This window comes from Melospiza melodia, chromosome 3 (genome assembly GCF_035770615.1).
Source record: "Melospiza melodia melodia isolate bMelMel2 chromosome 3, bMelMel2.pri, whole genome shotgun sequence".
In the NCBI taxonomy this organism is placed as follows: Eukaryota; Metazoa; Chordata; class Aves; order Passeriformes; family Passerellidae; genus Melospiza; species Melospiza melodia.
This window is the reverse complement of record NC_086196.1, coordinates 9,004,702-9,022,545: the sequence shown is the minus strand read 5'-3', so window position 1 is coordinate 9,022,545 and position 17,844 is coordinate 9,004,702. Positions and strand designations below refer to the sequence as shown.

The following is a 17,844-nucleotide window of genomic DNA, read 5'->3' as shown; positions in this document are numbered from 1 at the left end:
CTTCTATTTCTTTTTAGTATAGTTATGATGTAGTATATATATCATAAAATAATAAATCAAGCCTTCTGAACATAGAATCAACATTCTCGCCTCTCTTTCACCCTGAAAACCCTTGTGTCCACCGTCACAGTGCTTCTGACAGGATTGACTGCTTTTACCCTTCAGCCTATCTTTAATGAAACACATATAAACATGCTTGAAATTTCCCCTTGAAGAATGAAAGGTGATTATCCTGAGGGAGTTTATTTTTCCCCTTTATATTTCAGTTCTGATCATAACAGGATTGTCAGCTAGGGTCTATGATGTTGCATTAATATTATTTGGTGTTGTTTATTCCCTCCTATATGAGGGAAAGGAAAGAAAGAAGCTTTACTGAATTGCCCCTGCTGACACAGTTCTGGCCTATAAAATTTTTGTTGATGTAGGAATTGGGGTTGGGCCACTAAATTTTTTTTTACTCAGCTATAATTAATAGGAGTACCCCACACAGGCTCTGAAATCCTCTGCCACTGAGGATTAATGGAAAAGCACCTTTGTATTCCTTTTGTTTGTGTATATTCCTTCACCCTAGAGGTGCAAAAACTTGGCACCCTATGACTTTGCCCAGTACCTCTTGTGTTCTGAAATCAAAATGCAGATTTCTCATCAAGCTATGGGCATTTGCCTGCCCACTCACATAATGAAGCCAAAGTATAAAATAAGTAAATTATCCTTCTGGTTATGTGTTGGATATAATTCTGATCAAGAGAACTAAGACCATAAGCATCTACAAGGTTCTTGAAAAAGATAGTACAAAGGGAATTTGATGCAAGAATAATGCACATGGCATCCTACCAGCTCTTTGCACTTCTAAGGAGCCTGAATATGGAAACTGCAGGAAGCAAGCTGTACAAATTATTCTGTGAGGCAGGTTAGGCACTGATACTTATCTGGAGGAAGTTATTTTAAATGGCACTTGTGCTTGCTGCTTTAAAGTTTTTCCTTCATAGGCAATTTGAATCTCTGTTCAAATAAATAAAACAGCTGTTTTAGAACCTGATACAAATTTGCACAATCTATTTCCAGTCTGCTGAAAGGTCATAAGGAACAATGAAGGAGGTCAGAAATCCCACAGTCACTTTTACACAGGGAAAAGTGCATTTAATCCTGACTAAGCATATACATATTTAGTCAAACATATAAAGTCAAAACATTTGTGAAAAATATTTTTTGCAAGATGTGTGGAAATATTTTTATTTACCAGTTTTTAGTAGTTTTAAAATAAGTAAGAGTTCCTTGTATGTTTTATTGTTGATATAGAGAGGCCAAGAATTACATCAGAGCCTCAGGATGTGGACGTTACCTCAGGGAATACAGTGTACTTCACTTGCAGGGCTGAAGGCAATCCTAAACCAGAAATTATCTGGCTTCGAAACAAGTAAGTTTGAAAGAGGAAGAGAGAAACTTGTTGTAATTACATTTGCCTGTGCATGTGTGCATTTCTGGGTGTATGTCCATGTGCTATATATGGTAATAAATGAAATAGTTACAGCAAAAACATACTATAATTAAAATAAGCATATGAAGTAATGATGGCCCATAGCTTTTTATTAATATTTTTAAACATTTAAAAGCTGGTAACTAGAAAGTATTTTTACTGTAGTGCAATTTGTAAGATCTTCAGCTGTAGTTTACCTGCAAAGCTGCTCACAATTGTAATACTAAATCATTTATATCTAAGTACCAGGACTCGTGGACATGTTGTATGTACAGTCCATGGATTACTTAGCATTTGCATATGTTTTGGAGTGGAGCAAAAGATACCTTAAGGACTCCAGCTGGATACAATTAAAGTTTCAGAGAATTCTTTCTGGAACCCTAGCTCCTCAGAGGTATCTTCCCTCCAAGGTTGAGCTCTGTCCCAGGAGAGGAGAGAGACATCTGTTTCCAGCCTCCTCAAACCAGTACATGGAGGGCAGGCAAGTCTTTAGATCATAAGATTGCAGTGTAATTCACGTTGGTGGAGGTCTCCCAGGTTAGAGGAGGTCTCCAGTGCAGCCTTCTGCTCAAAGCAGGATTATAGAGGTTGCTTTATCCAGATGGGTCTTAAAAGCCTCTAAGGATGGAGATAGCACAAGGGTCTGGGCAAGCTACTGCATTCCTTTCCTTCACCACTTAGAAGACGGGAGAAGGTTCTGTAGAGGATGACTATCTTTACACAGCCCAAGGGCCATCCTGCTGCAGAGTGGCTGCTCAGGCTGTGCCCAGAGCCTGGCTCCCTCCAGCTGCACTGGGCACAGCACAGCTGAACCAGCCTTGTGCCAGCACATCACCCCCTTAAACTGGTGTGAGCTTACAATGGACACGTGAACTGTGAGTTTACCATCAGTAAATTAGACTTTGGTTTAATAATGCTCTTATACAAACCTGACCTGGAACATAAATTCCCTTACAGTTTCTATAAAGCATTTTAATTAGTCAGTGGCAGATGAAATAGCATGGTTTAGAGTCCTGGTTCTATATCTTTCTGCTGATGTCAGTGAGAACCCCTAGTGCAGCAAAGGCACAGCATTTATGGAGTATGTCAAGAACAGAGCCTTGAACTTGAATGGTATAATTATTTCTTTAAAATTTTCTCTGGCTCAAGTATTTATAATACACAAAGAAAACGTATTCAGAATACACATATGAGTTTTAAGAAGAAATTTGAGCTTGGGGTGAGAGATTATTGACTCTGGCTTGTTTCCTGGCTGCATGAATGAGAGCAGAGCTGTTTGCAAGGTAGTTGAATATGGCAAGATTTCAGTCAAAAGCCATCAGCCTGTTGAGCAGTATGTTGAATAGATCAGTAGGCTGGGCTTTGTACATAAAAGGCATGATCTCATCCCTTCCTCTGTGCTTTCTTCATCATGTAGTGAGGGGTGGACTGTGAAGAAGTTCCTTTAATAAAACCCCCTAAGACTTCTTAGGTTACATCACAGAAACTTGTCATCCTGACCTAACCTGAAGACCTGACCTTAACTTATATTTTAAACAAGTACAAAGTATAATCAAGTTCATTAGTGCTTCTTGAACAATCCAGGCAGAGCTTGGCGCAAAGATGGTTTTATAGCAACTAACTTCTCTCCTAGCAGAAAGTATCTTGAATATGAACTTGCATGACATACTTCCAGTAGAAACAATTTTAATTGTTTTCCTAACTAGAACAGCCTCTTAATACACATACCAGGTATGTATATTGTTCACTGTTTTTTTTTTCCCCTGTAAGCTATTCCTCATAAATTTATTTTAACTTTTCATTTTGAAGATGCATTAGTTGCATAAGCAAAACAGTTTCATGATTTGTTTTTCCTCTTCTTCTCTTTAGGAGAAAATATAAAGTTCCATTATTTTTATAAGTAAAAGTTTTTTTTTCCCCACAAGTTATTTTGGGTAATTTATCTCCTGGGTTTTATTATTTGGTAGTTTTCTGCACTTGTGATTTAAAGGTTTAACTCTAGCAGATCCTTTTCTTCTCAGTAATGAGCTCAGTATGAAAGAAGATTCCCGTCTAAACTTGCTAGATGATGGCACGTTGATGATTCAGAATACTCAAGAAACAGACCAAGGCATTTACCAGTGCATGGCAAAAAATGTGGCTGGAGAAGTGAAAACTCAGGAAGTTACTCTTAGATACTTTGAGTCTCCAGGTAAAGAACATTAAGTTTGAATTTTACATTCAGATAGACAGTTGTTTTGATAATAAGATTGCTAAAAAATAAAATGCTTTGGCGCTTGATATGTAGATTTCTTGGGCTTGGACGTCTTAAGACCTAGATCATGAAGATATCCTTAGAACAAAAATACAACTCAGCTGGTTAATTAATATGTTTATTGTAGTACGCATTTTTTATAATAGTCGTGTAGGCTGTAGAAGGGTTAGGAGAAGAGGCTTTGCATTGCAACATTTCTCAATGCAGTAACATTCTCTCTGGATACCAAAAACCACAAGCTGCTGATCAAGCCATTCATGGAAGCTTCGGCACACCCTGTGCAGCCATCCTTGCTCAAGAACCTTTTAGCTCTGTCTAGCCAAGGCCTCATGTTTGCAAGGACTAAATTCCATGCCAGGACTGTAATGTTTTTAAAACGTGGTCTTTGCTGTGAGAACATTTTGTTTTGACACACAGCACCAGGTAAACTTAAAATGTCACTGCAAATTACTCATGTACTTGAGAAAGGTTACTTAAAATGTGGCTTAATCAGTTTTGGCTTTTGTGCACTTAAAGTAATTTTTAGCCTGTTTGTGTTTTGGGTCTCAATGTCCATGACTCTGAAGAGACCTTTATAAACATCAGCATAGGAGAGCAAAATGTTTGAAAATTGTTTTAATGGGAGTCGAGAAAAAAAGCTTCAGAGCAATTATGAGCTTTTGTTTTTATCTATTGGTATCTGCAGTTAGATTAGACTTAAAGCAAGGCGCAGCGTTTGCACCAAGATTAGAGGTATCCTAGAGCCTATTAAAGCTCTAGGATAACTGGGTGTCCCCAGTTATAGACTATGTTTGTCTAAATTAGAGCTGTGCAAGCTTGAAGCCGTATTTAGGCATTGCTGTTTCCTCACAGCCAGGCCAAGTTTTGTGATTCACCCACAAAACACCGAAGTGCTGGTTGGAGAGAGCGTTACCTTGGAATGCAGTGCAACTGGGCACCCTCAGCCACGAATTACCTGGACCAAAGGCGACAGAACCCCTCTACCAAATGACCCTCGTGTCACCATAACTCCCTCAGGAGGACTTTACATACAGAATGTGAAGCAGGAGGACAGTGGCGAGTACACCTGTTTTGCAACTAACACCGTAGATAACATCCACGCCACTGCATACATCATAGTCCAAGGTAAATAATGTTAAACTGGGAGAGAAAGACTACTTGAAATTGTGTGGATTTGTCTTGTCTTCTGAGTTGACTGAGCCAAACTTAAAACATAAGAGTTTTTACTTCTAATTGCACTATTGTAGTTCATGGGGAAGCTGCTATACATTTCACACAGAGTAAGATATTACTTACTATTTCCCTGAAAATTATGTTTTGGTGATTATTATCAGAAGGTTAATGTTTTCAAATGTTAATTTCTTGTGTTTTGTTTGCATGGAGAAACAAACAAGCATTGTCAAATTTTTGAATGATTAAATATTTTCTGTAACAGGCAGAAATGCTGGAGATTAGAATTTGTGCCTGGAGAACTAGAAATGGAGTTTTGAATACAGATCTGTGCCACTTTTCTGTTGTAGGCACTTCAGGGAATGTGGAAACAGTTTGATAGAAGCTATCATTCTGCCAGCTGAGGCATTAGCACAGCTTTTCTGCAAAGCAAAAGTCAAAGTACTCTAACTCGTGATTGCAATAATTTTGATATTGCATGTCAATAATGTGATTATAAAGTATTTGAGATCAACTATCAGAAGTCTCCTGTGTATATAGATAATATTTTTTGCAAACACTTTCATGCTGGAACTTCTATTTACAAAATACTTTAAGTAGCCTTTAAATTTGTTTGCTTCTGTTCTCATGTTAAAATCTTTAGTTGGCAAACAGTTAAGATTGCAAATACCTTTTAAATGAGTTCTAAAGCTGTACAAAACAACTTCTCTGTGTGGTTTGTTCATTTATTACCAGTAGATCATTGCATTTTGAGAGCTGAACACATACTTTTCACACAGTGAGTAGTTAGTGCGCAGCGTTACTGCCAAATCTGCCCCACGCTCCACTCTCTGCTTTCATGGAAGAAAACAATCAGCTCAAGAAGGTTTTGATTACATTACTTTTTCTTCACAATTTAACTGGGAAGTTTTGAGAGAAAGAGAAGATAATATTATTAATCCAGGGAAGTTTCTATGTTTGATTCTACAAGTTTTACTGCACCTCTTATTTTGGATCTGTTGCAGTAGATCCCACATGCCTTCACTGATATCAGGGCCAGGTTGTGAGAGAGATGTTCCTTTTGCACAAGTGGCTGCCCTAACTCTCTTCTCTCTGGCGGTCACAATATAAAGAATTACATTAGCATCTGTCTTCCCACCAATATGAACTATTTCAACTTACACAGGAAATAGTATGCAATTTAGTCATGCATTTTTCAGTTGTCTTTTTGAAATGGCTTTATTTCCTCTTCTGTAGCTCTACCTCAGTTTACTGTCACCCCACAAGACAAAACAGTGATCGAGGGACAAACCGTTGACTTCCCTTGTGAAGCACAAGGTTATCCCCAGCCAGTTATTGCCTGGACTAAAGGAGGTAAGTGTGTTCCATTCTTACTTTTAAACTACCAGGATAGTCTAGCAGTCATATTGGAATCACTTCTTTACTGAAAGGAGCTGCATGTATTTGTTTAGATGCTTCAGTCTCTGAAGGAAACAGAGTTAATCTCTTTCTCCTTTAGCTGGGTAAGGCAAGGTATCTCACAGGAGCATTTTTCATTATTAGGTAAAAAAGAGTCACTAAAGTATGTGTTCATAATAGATTCCTAATAATAAATGTTTAAGAAATATGAGGCAAATTACATGTAGCAGTATGTAGCACTGCTGTTGTAGTGCAGAAGAAATGGAGATGGCTGTCATTAACTGGAGGTCTGAAATTAGGTGGGATGTGCTCTCTTCAGAAACCAGAACTGTCCAGCCTGTACTGTACCAGCATCTCTGTCACTTAATGCACATTGACAGAAACAACAGGTGCACTCTGCTGACTATTTTATCAAGTTACGGCTCTAAAGGCATTAAGCCAAATCTATCAGGAAGAAATATTGTAGTGGATGTTTTATCAGTAAGTAAAATAAGTAAAAGTTCCGTTTGATTCGAGTGAAAAAACTCTAGCGAGCTAAATAACTCTTTGGAAATTCTAAATTCTCGTACATAAAGCAGATTCTTAACAAATTGATCATCATTTTGATGCTGGTAATGTCCCTGCTTCTCTCTCTGCTTAGACTGCTCCAATCAAATGAAATGTTCAGAAAGAAAGGATAGGGTATAGACAGTGATGTAAATCCATTTTTCTTATATTACATTTTTTTCAGGACCATGTCTATACTTCTGTAGATTATCTAGGCCTAGGCCAATGAGATAAATTGTGTCTTACACACATGGGAATAATATGATATGAGCAGTAACACATGTTGGTGTTTTTATACCTTCTCATTTGGATGCTTTAGCATGCTCCTTAAAGAAAAATATTTATTTCTACCACAAACAGAGAAGAAGTAAGAATTATGATTGTGTGTATATGCATAATGTGTTTGCTTTTCATGTTTATCTTCTTAGAAGTAAAAGTTTCAGACTTCTTTTCTTGTTTGTTTTTTTTTTTATTTTTTTTTAAATTTTAAGAAACTTTAATATTTTCCGGTGTTTTATCAAATTTAAAACCTGGGTTTCCCTTTCTTGGACACAAAGGAACAATTCTTTGTTGCTATAAAGAGCAAATGGTGTTGTTGTGTGTTTCAGGAGGCCAGTTGTCTGTTGACAGAAGACATTTAGTTCTCTCCACTGGGACGCTGAGGATTTCCAGGGTTGCTCTGCATGACCAGGGACAGTATGAATGCCAAGCTGTCAACATCATCGGATCCCAGCGCATCGTTGTGTACCTGACTGTGCAGCCCAGAGGTACAGCCCATGCACATACAGCTGCTGGGAAGGAAAAAAAGAAAAAGGAGAAATATTTAAGCTTACACGAAAATACACAGAACCATGTGTGATTTTTTCTGAGTGTGTCTCCTTGTAGATCCCAGCTGGTTTCCAACAAATAACATGTCTGGACATTTACCAGTATTTGTGCAGGGTATCATACCTTTAGAACAGTCTGTCTTCTGGGAAAGAGGTTTATCTGATTTACTTTTTTTTTTTTTTTGGTAAGAAGTGGAGGTTTGCTTTGAGGATGACAGTATTCCTATGCATTGGAAAATATTTTATTTTGTGAAAAGTCTAGTTTCCAAAGAGGCTCTATAATATTAGTCAAGTGATGTTATTAACATAATGTTTCATGTCCAGAAACAGAACACTTTCTTTTACAGAAGCAGAATGAACTTCACTAAGAAAAGTCATTCTTTGTACTGAAAATAAAATTGACACAAAAGAAAGTCCTAAAACACCAACCCCAAACTCCATTTTTATGCTTTTTTTCAATTAAACTCTAAGTAAGTTACTTCTAGGATAAATTATAATCCTATTACCATTCATAAATGATTTAAGTACTTTGATGTTTAACTGAATTCAAGGAGATAAAACATGGAATTCAAAACATTTCTTTTTACTGACCTAACTTAAAACTGTATATTAGTAAAAGGGGCTCAAATGAGCCTAGAAGTTTGTCAGAAAAAAAAATTCTATTGATTTTTCTTAGTTAAGAGAACTATTAGGAGATAGATTAATCAAAACTGAGATTTTTTTAACCTATATAAAATGTTGATTAAAATAATATAAAACAAGTATCAGTTTTAAAATTTTTTATAGCTTTCTAGCAGTGTTAAATTTCACTGGACTTGAGTAAAGTTTAATAAAACAATTTTTGTGCAACTTTGGTTGCAAAATTCAGTCAGATAGTAAATGCAAGATTAAAGGCTGAATATGTAGCATGAAATTGGAGCTCTCCACAGATTATTTGCAATGCTGTTTTCAATTGTGCGAGAAGAGAAATTTTCTTTTTTGGGCTTCTAACAAAAGGGCTGTTCATCTGAGGAATGTTTAGTCATTGGTCACTGTGGTTAAGTCAGTGTTAATAAACACAGATTAATGGTCCAGGTCTGTTTGCTGGCATGACTCAGCTCATATCCACAGAGCCAGACTCTGTTACCTCCCAGTGCTGGACACCTGTCTCTGGATGCCTTATTTGAACTGGTTTCTGGTCCTTTAGAGGCATTTATCTACAGTTTAACCGTCGGGCTAGATTTGGTTGGTAATATAAATGACTGGCAATGGCGCCACATACTTCTCTGTAAAAGCACAGCCTCCAACCTCTCCCACTCCCCCCCATATATCAGTATCATGACATGAGTAACATAGCAGTGTATGTTACAGGAGAAATAGCATTCTTAATGTCTTCATAATCTTGTATGTGCTTCTTATGGTGATATCTGAGTGCCAGGCATCAGTTTGGATTTGAAAAAATTACAGTTTAAAAGCACATTTATTTTATTCACGGTGGATTTAGGTAACAGTGTACTCTGTCCTCAGAGTTGAAGGTGATTTTTTGATGTTTTAAGAGCTGAGGCTCATAGGTGTCATGGAGGTGGGAGCTATGTCAAGACTCAGTGCCTCAGCAAGTCAAGCTGAGAGATTTGATTGAGTTGTAGAAGGCTTTGCTTTTGTCATCTGAGAAAGTGCAGTTATCACTACATAAAAAAATTAAAACAACAAAAAAATAAAGATGACAAGTTAATGCAGTATTCATTCTGATGATTTTGTACAGGTTTAGCTATTAACAGAAATTATTTTCAGAGCTCTAAATTAATGGAACTTAAGTGGTTTTGACAACTACTAGCCTATTATGTTAGAAGTTTAGAGTACTTTAAAATCATCCTGAAGGAGACATCACAAATAAGGTCATAGATTCATTAAGTTTGGAAAAGACCTTTCATGAAGTCCAACTGTCAATGTAGCACTACCACCATGTTAACCATTAAACCGTGTCCCTAAGTGCCATATCCACACTTTTTTTGAACACTTGCAGGGATGGTCGCTCTGCAATTTCCCTGGACAATCTGTTCCAGTGCTTGACAGCCCTTTCTATGCAAAAATTTTTCCCTATATCTAATCTAAAGCTCCTCTGGTGGAACTTAGGGGCATTTCATCTTGTCCTGTCACTTGTTACCAGCCCTTCTCTGGACATGCTCCAGCACTGCAATGTCTTATATATAGTGAGAGGCTGAAAGCTGGACACAAGACTCGAGGTGTGACCTCAGCAGTGCTGAGTACAGGGGGACAGTCACTGCCCTGTCCTGCTGGCCACACTATTGCTGATACAGACCAGGATGCCGTTGGCTCTCTTGGCCACCTGGGCACACTCTGGCTCATGTTCAGCTGCTTCAACCAGCACCCTCAGGTTCTTTATCATGGGGCAGCTTTCCAGCCGCCCTGTCCCCAGCCTGCAGCACTGCAGGGGTTGTTGTGACCCAAGGGCAGGACCTGGCTCTTGGCCTGATTGTACCTCATACAATTGGCCTCAGCCCATTTATTCAGCCTGTCCAGCTCCCTCTGTAGAGTCTTTCTACTCTCCAGCAGATCAACAGCACTGCCCAACTTAGTGTTGTCAAAGACCTTGCTTAGGGTGCACTTCATCTCCTCAGCTAATGATGAAAATATTTAACAGGGCTGGCCCCAGTACTGAGCCCTGGGGAACACCACTTGTTACTGGCCACCAAATGGATCTAATTCCATTCACTACTATCTCTGGGCCTGACCATCCAGCTGTTTTTTTATCCAGCAAAGAATATACATCCACACCATGGGAAGTTAGTTTCTTCAAAGAGAATTTAATCCCTAAAACAAAGTTATAAGCAACTAAAAGCCTGCAGGTAGAATCATGTAATAGATTAAGAAATGTTCAGTAACTGATAAAACCAGAGTGCTGACCTATTTTTTGATTGTCTTTTGCACAAGTTGTATTTCATAATATATCAGTGTATCATTTGGCTTTTTTAGTGACTCCTGTATTCGCCAGTGTTCCCAGTGACATGACAGTGGAGGTGGGCACAAATGTGCAGATCCCATGCAGTGCTCAAGGAGAGCCAGAGCCAGTCATTACATGGAATAAGGTACTAAATATTACATAATATGCATGTAGTACATATTACGTAATACATAGTTATTGCAAAAAGGCAATGGCCTTTCCATCTCTTCAAAATTAATTATTTAAAATGCACATTGCCAAATTATTGCTTCCTATGGTGTCTGAAAACATTACCTGAAGTCCAGTCAGTAAGTATTTAATACAGAGCATGCATATAGATACTAAACTTGAATTTTATATAGATAAATTTACATATGTAGTTATGCAAATTACTGTGCAGACCAGCTAAAATTCATAATATATACCTTAAAAGGTCTGTATTTAGTGACAGTTCTTTGTGAATAGCCTACTAATTTTCACACTTTCAATGATATTATTGATATAAAACAATAAGAAATGGTGTATTGGAGCCATTTGATACTGCTGTGTTGAGACCAACCAGGACAGGCTTTGGTGACTTTCTGGTAACCTCTTTGTGGCTTTGATTTCCATTCATGTAATAATTTCTATATCAAACTACAGAGTATTAGCAGAGTTACCAGTGAATTAATGAGTTGCTGATATTGATATTCATTTTTTCTGATTATGTTCTTCAATTAGTGAATATTATAAATTTACTCTAATGAACCTTGAATAGCTTCTAAATATGTAGCACATGAAGAACTGATATACATCAAGCTCTTGAGATCTATTTTAGTTGGTTAATTTTGAGAAAAATAAAATATGTGTGTTTTCTCAAGTGGTGTTATCTTATTTTTGGGTCATAGATCTTATGTGGTGAATGCCTATTAAAATACTTTGGTTTGTAATAATGAGTAATTTTAGAAGTAAAGAAATATAATGTACATTCTAGAAGTACATGTGATTTTTCTATATAAGCCTATTTAAAACTATCTGACTGTGAATTTGGCATACGAAATAGAAATATAAAACAAAAAATAGAAGCAGAAGAGAAAAAAATGACAACAAAATAATGTATGAAAATGAGTGTGTTTTGATTAAGTCAGCTTTGGGCTTTCCTGCAGGACGGAGTGCAGGTAACTGAGAGCGGAAAGTTCCATGTTAGTCCGGAGGGATTTCTCACCATTCGCGATGTTGGCACCGCCGATGAGGGGCGCTACGAGTGCGTGGCCAGGAACACCATAGGATACTCCTCTGTCAGTATGGTGCTTAGTGTAAATGGTAAGATACATGACTCAGTTTTGTCCTAATTGTCTAACATGTAAGGTGAAACAAAGTTGTCGAAATACTAAATTAGTTATTTTATTCATGTGTCTGTTTTCCTCCCGTGATTCTTTCTTTTTTTTCCCCCATATTTTGCTAAGATGGTAATATCATAATAGGAATATCCCTAGGTTGGGCTCAAGTTAATCTTTCAACTTTCTTCCAGAGATATTATTTAGAGCTTTTAGAATTTGCTAGTCAAATACCCAGTCTAAATTTTAGAAATAACTGGACTAATGTCTTCTGGCATCTTCAAAGGGACACTTACAGCATGTCATTGAAAATTAGGCTGCAACTATTGCAAAATAGTTCAGGAACATCACACAGACCTCAAGAAGCTAAAAGAGAAAACAGAAAGAAAAGGAGAATATTTGATCTTGTTCTAATTATTTGAAAGTAATAATGGCAAATAATAGTTATCAATTATTACTATGTAATAAATGGCGATAAAGCAGCAAAAGAAGCTAAGGAGATGTATTTGCTACAAAGATTGATCCTAGAGCTTTTCTGACTCATTGACTAAACTGATTTTTCAGTTAAATTTTCATGGAAAATTAAAGAAATTGTATGATTTCTGTGTCTCAGTAGGGAATATGAGACAATATTTTTGTATCTTTAAAAGATTAGTATAGAACAGTAATTTTTTGGTATTTTGAAGATTAGTGTGAAGATATCTTCAATATATTGGATATTATTTCCCAGTGTTATTTGGGATGTTGTGTATTTTGTTTACTAAATTGATAAAAATGTATCTCTGACTTTTCTAATGTATTGTTTGCCATGGTATCAATAAAACTACGATGTTACCTGTCTTATGTTGCTTTTAATAGACTTTTATATTTTCTTCTATGAAATATATTTTTTGAATAATCTGTGGAGATTATTCATGAGAGAAAAATTGTAGGGCTGGGAATCATTCAGTAAAAAGTTTCCATCTACATGGGAAAGGAAGTCTATGAAAATCAGTTCATTTGGCTACTCTGGAGATGCATAGCAAAAACCCATTTTTGTTTAGGAAAGATTAGCTAGTTCTCAAGTCACTAAGAGTGCTGAAAAATGAAACAATGAGATGAAATAAAACCCCAGTGGAAATGAATTTTATTCACTTAGTGCAGGTGTAAATTGATCCTTCTCATCTGCTGAAATCAGCAAACTACAAAACTACTTATTAGCAGATTTGCAGTACATAATTGTAATATGGGTAATTTCTTTTAAACTGTAGAACAAATAAACCTAAATTTTGTGAAACTACACTTAATTAATCTGCATTCCATCTGAAGCCATAAATGAAATTTCTCCTTCAAACTAGTGGGATATGAGATGCTGTTTTGCTGTGGCTGCTTTAAAAGCTGGTGCTGTAAGAGGATCAAGGAGGACAAGTGACAGATTTTAAGTACTGGTTAATTGCTGTGTAGATTGTATTTATAATGGCATAGCCAGAAAATACTAAAACCTTGCTTGCCATCATTTCTTTTAAACATTCTTTTATGAATGTTTCTAAATCAAAAGACTTTCCTAAGATTGAGACCAAATAAAGGCAAGTGTATAGAAGCTGTGAACAGGTTTTGCTGACTGTGTTGGATAATATTTTAAAGATTCTTTCCTTGAGCCATTTTCTTCTGTCCTTTTCCATTGTTTTATAAGAGTCATTCCCCCTCCCTGCCCAAATAAAAAAAAAAGTATTGTGGGAGACTCTTACAAGGAGCTTTAACTTCTAACGTTTATCAGTCTAAAAAAAGAACTGCTAGCAATAAATAATCTAAACAAAAATCAAGTACAGAAAAGTTAACATCTAACCAAGGTTTATGATTCTTCCCACATATACCATTAATCAGAAAGATAGCCCTGCAAGGAAACACCAAGTTTACATCTAATGTAGACAGCACTGAGGAGGGTAACCAGCCACTGGATTTCTAAAGACTGCAGTTTTGCATTGTTTACATCATTCAAGGCACACAAACATGGTGAAACAACTGAAACTTAAGATTTAAATCTGTAAATGCCATTTTTTCCTAAAATAAGTCGCTTATCTGATAGTGTTTCTGTATGGTTGCTATTGAAAATGAAGCTGTGAAGCAAGTACAGCTGGTAATTAGGATGGATCAGGGACTACTGCCCTCAGGCAGTGTGGAAAAGGTCAGCTGATTTTGGATGCTGGGAATATATTGTCAAAAGCCTGAGACTGGCCTCAGGGCACAGAAAGGGGCTTCATCTGCAGCTATAGAGTTCCAGGGACTGTTTTATTTGATGGTATAGATGGTTAAGTTTGATTAAGTGGGTCTAGACTATGAAACTCATGTAGAGACAATTTAAGCTGCCACTTAGGAAGGAATAATGAAAAGTTGCATAGGGAAAAAAAAAGAAATAATGCAAAGCTTATAAACAACAGTTTTTATGTCAGATGATTTTGTACATCTGCTGATTTTATACCAGTATATTTGCTTTGGACTTTTTCCCTGCTTTACCCTTCTTCCTGTGTGACTTATCCAATCTAAACACACTCTGGAAATTGTTAGCTGTTGCCCCTGGATCTGGTAGTTCTTAGTTTACACTGAAAGGAAGGGTATTAGTCCTACGTAGTTTGTACAAACATCCAGCTGCAACAAAGCACTGTATAAAAAGGCCTAAGCGTTATTGAGTTTCCAGTGTTGTATATGGTTGTTAAATAGCATTTAAGCATGTGAGGTTTAATCTAGTATTAAAAAGATAATTGTAAAGTAAATTGATAATTGTAAAATAGGAAACAAAAAATTGTAAATAGATAATTGTAAAGTAGCAAAACAAGTAGTGATTTAAATTAAAAAAGCATTTACTGCCCTCTAAAATAATTCTGCGTTGCTTATTATACTGAGACCAGGAGAAGAATAATGTTAATTTATGTTCATTCAATGATGTAAATTATGCTCATTATGTAACACTTGCAGCACATTCCTGTAGGCTCTTTAAGTTCTTACATTGAATTCAATACAAATTCAGAACTAGCTGAAATCAAAGGGGAAATCTGCATTGATTTCAGTGGTTATAGATCAGGCTTTTGATACCAACACCAGAAAAAAACCCTTAATAATTAATTTTTGATTTGGACACCTGCATTTGAAATTGTAGGTCTAATTAAGGGATGGGTAAACACTGTATGCATTTATCTTTATCTTGGTTTTGAGTTATAAGCTAGATGACTTTTAAGCTTAGGTTAACTTCTGTTTTAAATTAATTTTTTTCTACTTTAATATGCCTTGATAGCATTCCAAAATGGTTAAGAATTTTATATTTGGATGAACTAAGACTTAAGGTTTACTTTGTAGAACTGAAATGATGTCGTGTCTAGACTGTTTTATGAAAGTATCTTTTTGTGTGTGGCCATTTTTGCAATAATATGTGAATTCCTTTTTCTCTAGTTCCTAATGTCAGCCGAAATGGAGATCCTTTTGTACAAACGTCAATTGTGGAAGCAATTGCAACTGTTGACAGAGCAATAAATTCAACACGTACACATCTGTTTGACAGGTATCTCCTTTTTTATTTTTTTATTGAGAAGTCAGAATTAATTTTGTATATACTAGAAATAATGGGAGATTTATTAAACAAGAAACCATTTTGTCACTTAAAAGGCATTGTTAGTGTCTGGTTGTTTCTGAGAATACTAACAGTTTAACATGTAAGGATTCTTATTGTTCATACACTCCTGCTCAGATCTCTGTTCACTGCAGCAGTTCTTCTGCTGAGATAATGTATAATAAAATGTTACTAAACATTTAATTACTACTAAATATTGAATTTTTTATTATTTTATTGAATTTTTTTCTTCTTGGTTTGCCTTCCATTTTGAGATGAGTAACCAAGGTATGTACTAATCATGTTGCTGAACATTTATATGATTTATGTAGTGTTGTTGTTTTGTAACTCCTGTGTACACTTACTATTTCTTTCCAAATTATCTATCAGTCGTCCTCGTTCTCCAAATGATTTGCTAGCCTTATTTCGATACCCAAGGGACCCATACACTGTTGAGCAAGCAAGAGCTGGGGAAATATTTGAAAGGACCTTACAGCTTATTCAAGATCATGTACAAGATGGTCTAATGGTTGACCTGAATGGAACAAGTCAGTATTCTTTCCTTTTTTTGCTGTTTTGACATGTATTTGCCTTTTTAAGTCATTATACTTCAGGAGACATTAATTTGCTGAGGTTTGGTCCCAACTGCAGAACCATTACATTGAAATCAGTGAAGTATTTGACTTTGCGAATCTTTACCAAATTCCATCCTTGGTTTACACATTGTTCACTATATAACTCTCAGCTCTCTGAGTGGAGTGTTTTTTCTCATACTGACCTATTAGGAAAAATTTCAGATTCTGATTCTTCTGCTGGCTGAACTTAGTATAAGTGCATAATGGAAGTGCATAATGTATCCTGTTTGTTAATTCTCTGTGTGTTTATTTATTAGGATCATTGCTCATAGCAGAACAGACTTTTCTGTTGTGTGATAAAAATAAGTAGTGTTTTGTTCCTGTTTCTTTAAGAAAAACCTTTTAATATCAGCGTGCCTTGGCAAGGAGAAAATATGACATAACAAGAAGGATTTGTATACCTTGCAAACCAAGGTTTCTGCATGTACCACAGTAGTATTCAAAGAATTATTTGCTACTTTGTAAATGAGTGTCAAACTAAGCTAATTGCTTTGTTTAACACTGACATGATGTAATGAGAAACACAGTTCTTGTTGCTTTTTATAACTAGCAAAAAAAAGTGTGATGTTTAATTTCTGCCTTTTAGGTATTGGATTCCAGTCAAACTCATGAAGTCCAGCTGGAGTACATACAGCTAATGTGTGTAGATATATGTGTGGATAGGCTTGAAACATAGGATTGAGGCATTTGGAAATAATGATAGAGTTTTAGGAGAGCTTTTGAGACTTGAGACAGAGCCAAAAACTACACTGACAATCTAGAGGAAATACTTTTACTCATTATATTCTTTTTGATGTTTATAATTGAGTATTTGTTGTAACTTCTGAAAACTTTAGCACTGACCATGAACTATCAAGTATTTATAAGACCAAAGCAACAAGCTTTGTGGTGTACTGTCACATTTGCTAGTGAAAGCAGCTTGTTACTCATTATTAGAGCTGAGTAGATAATTCTTGATGAATTGTTTACCACAAAACCTTACTCAAAATTCTTTGAAGGCTGATGTATAATAAGAGCCACCCTGTTTGGTTTGGTTCTCTGATTAGATGCATATGCAAGAATATTGAATATATATGCTATAAATATACAGTACCAGCAATATATAAAATGTGATGTGTGAGAACGGATTGACTAGGATTCATAATAGTGAAACACCTAAAGTTTACCAAAAACTGGTATTAAAGCCTATGGATATTAGTTAATAAAAACAAAAGTAGGCAACTTTCGGTGATACTGGAAATTCTCTTTGCAACCAGATCTTACTTTTCAGACCTACAGTATCCAAAGAAACCTGGCTTTTAGAGAAACTTGAATAATAAAATAAATCTGTTTTCATTTAAATTGGCCAATACTCCAATTTTTAATAGCAATTTTTATCCTTATTTCATTTTATTTTGAAATACAGAGCCAAATGAAAGGTGTTATTTAGCACTTTAGTACTGAGAACAGTTGAGAAACGTGACCGTTTGCTAGTCAGAGATTTATTTTTTTTGCAAAACCTTTGAATATCCTAAGGAAAGACTATGTAGCCAAATTCTCCTTCACAGTGCCAGACTGTGTAACAAGGGGAATGGCCATTAATGGAAGCTCAGGTTAGATGTTAGGAAACAGTTTCTCTCCAGGAGACCAGTGCAGCACTGAAACAACTAATCCAGAAAGGTGGAGGAGTCTCAGACTTCTCAGTTTTTCAAGCTTGCTGG

At 36.1% G+C, this 17,844-nt stretch overlaps 1 protein-coding gene across 1 annotated transcript in view; it reads left to right on the top strand.

The window, feature by feature from the left end:
* The window catches only part of PXDN (peroxidasin), an 81,593-nt gene that overhangs the window by 41,908 nt on the left and 21,841 nt on the right, over positions 1–17,844 (top strand). Inside the window, exons 8-16 of the mRNA XM_063150772.1 lie at positions 1,300–1,417; positions 3,499–3,668; positions 4,584–4,856; positions 6,138–6,254; positions 7,454–7,612; positions 10,646–10,758; positions 11,759–11,915; positions 15,353–15,461; positions 15,900–16,057. Of these exons, the coding sequence (XP_063006842.1) occupies positions 1,300–1,417; positions 3,499–3,668; positions 4,584–4,856; positions 6,138–6,254; positions 7,454–7,612; positions 10,646–10,758; positions 11,759–11,915; positions 15,353–15,461; positions 15,900–16,057 (1,374 nt within the window). The remainder of the gene's footprint in view (positions 1–1,299; positions 1,418–3,498; positions 3,669–4,583; positions 4,857–6,137; positions 6,255–7,453; positions 7,613–10,645; positions 10,759–11,758; positions 11,916–15,352; positions 15,462–15,899; positions 16,058–17,844) is intronic.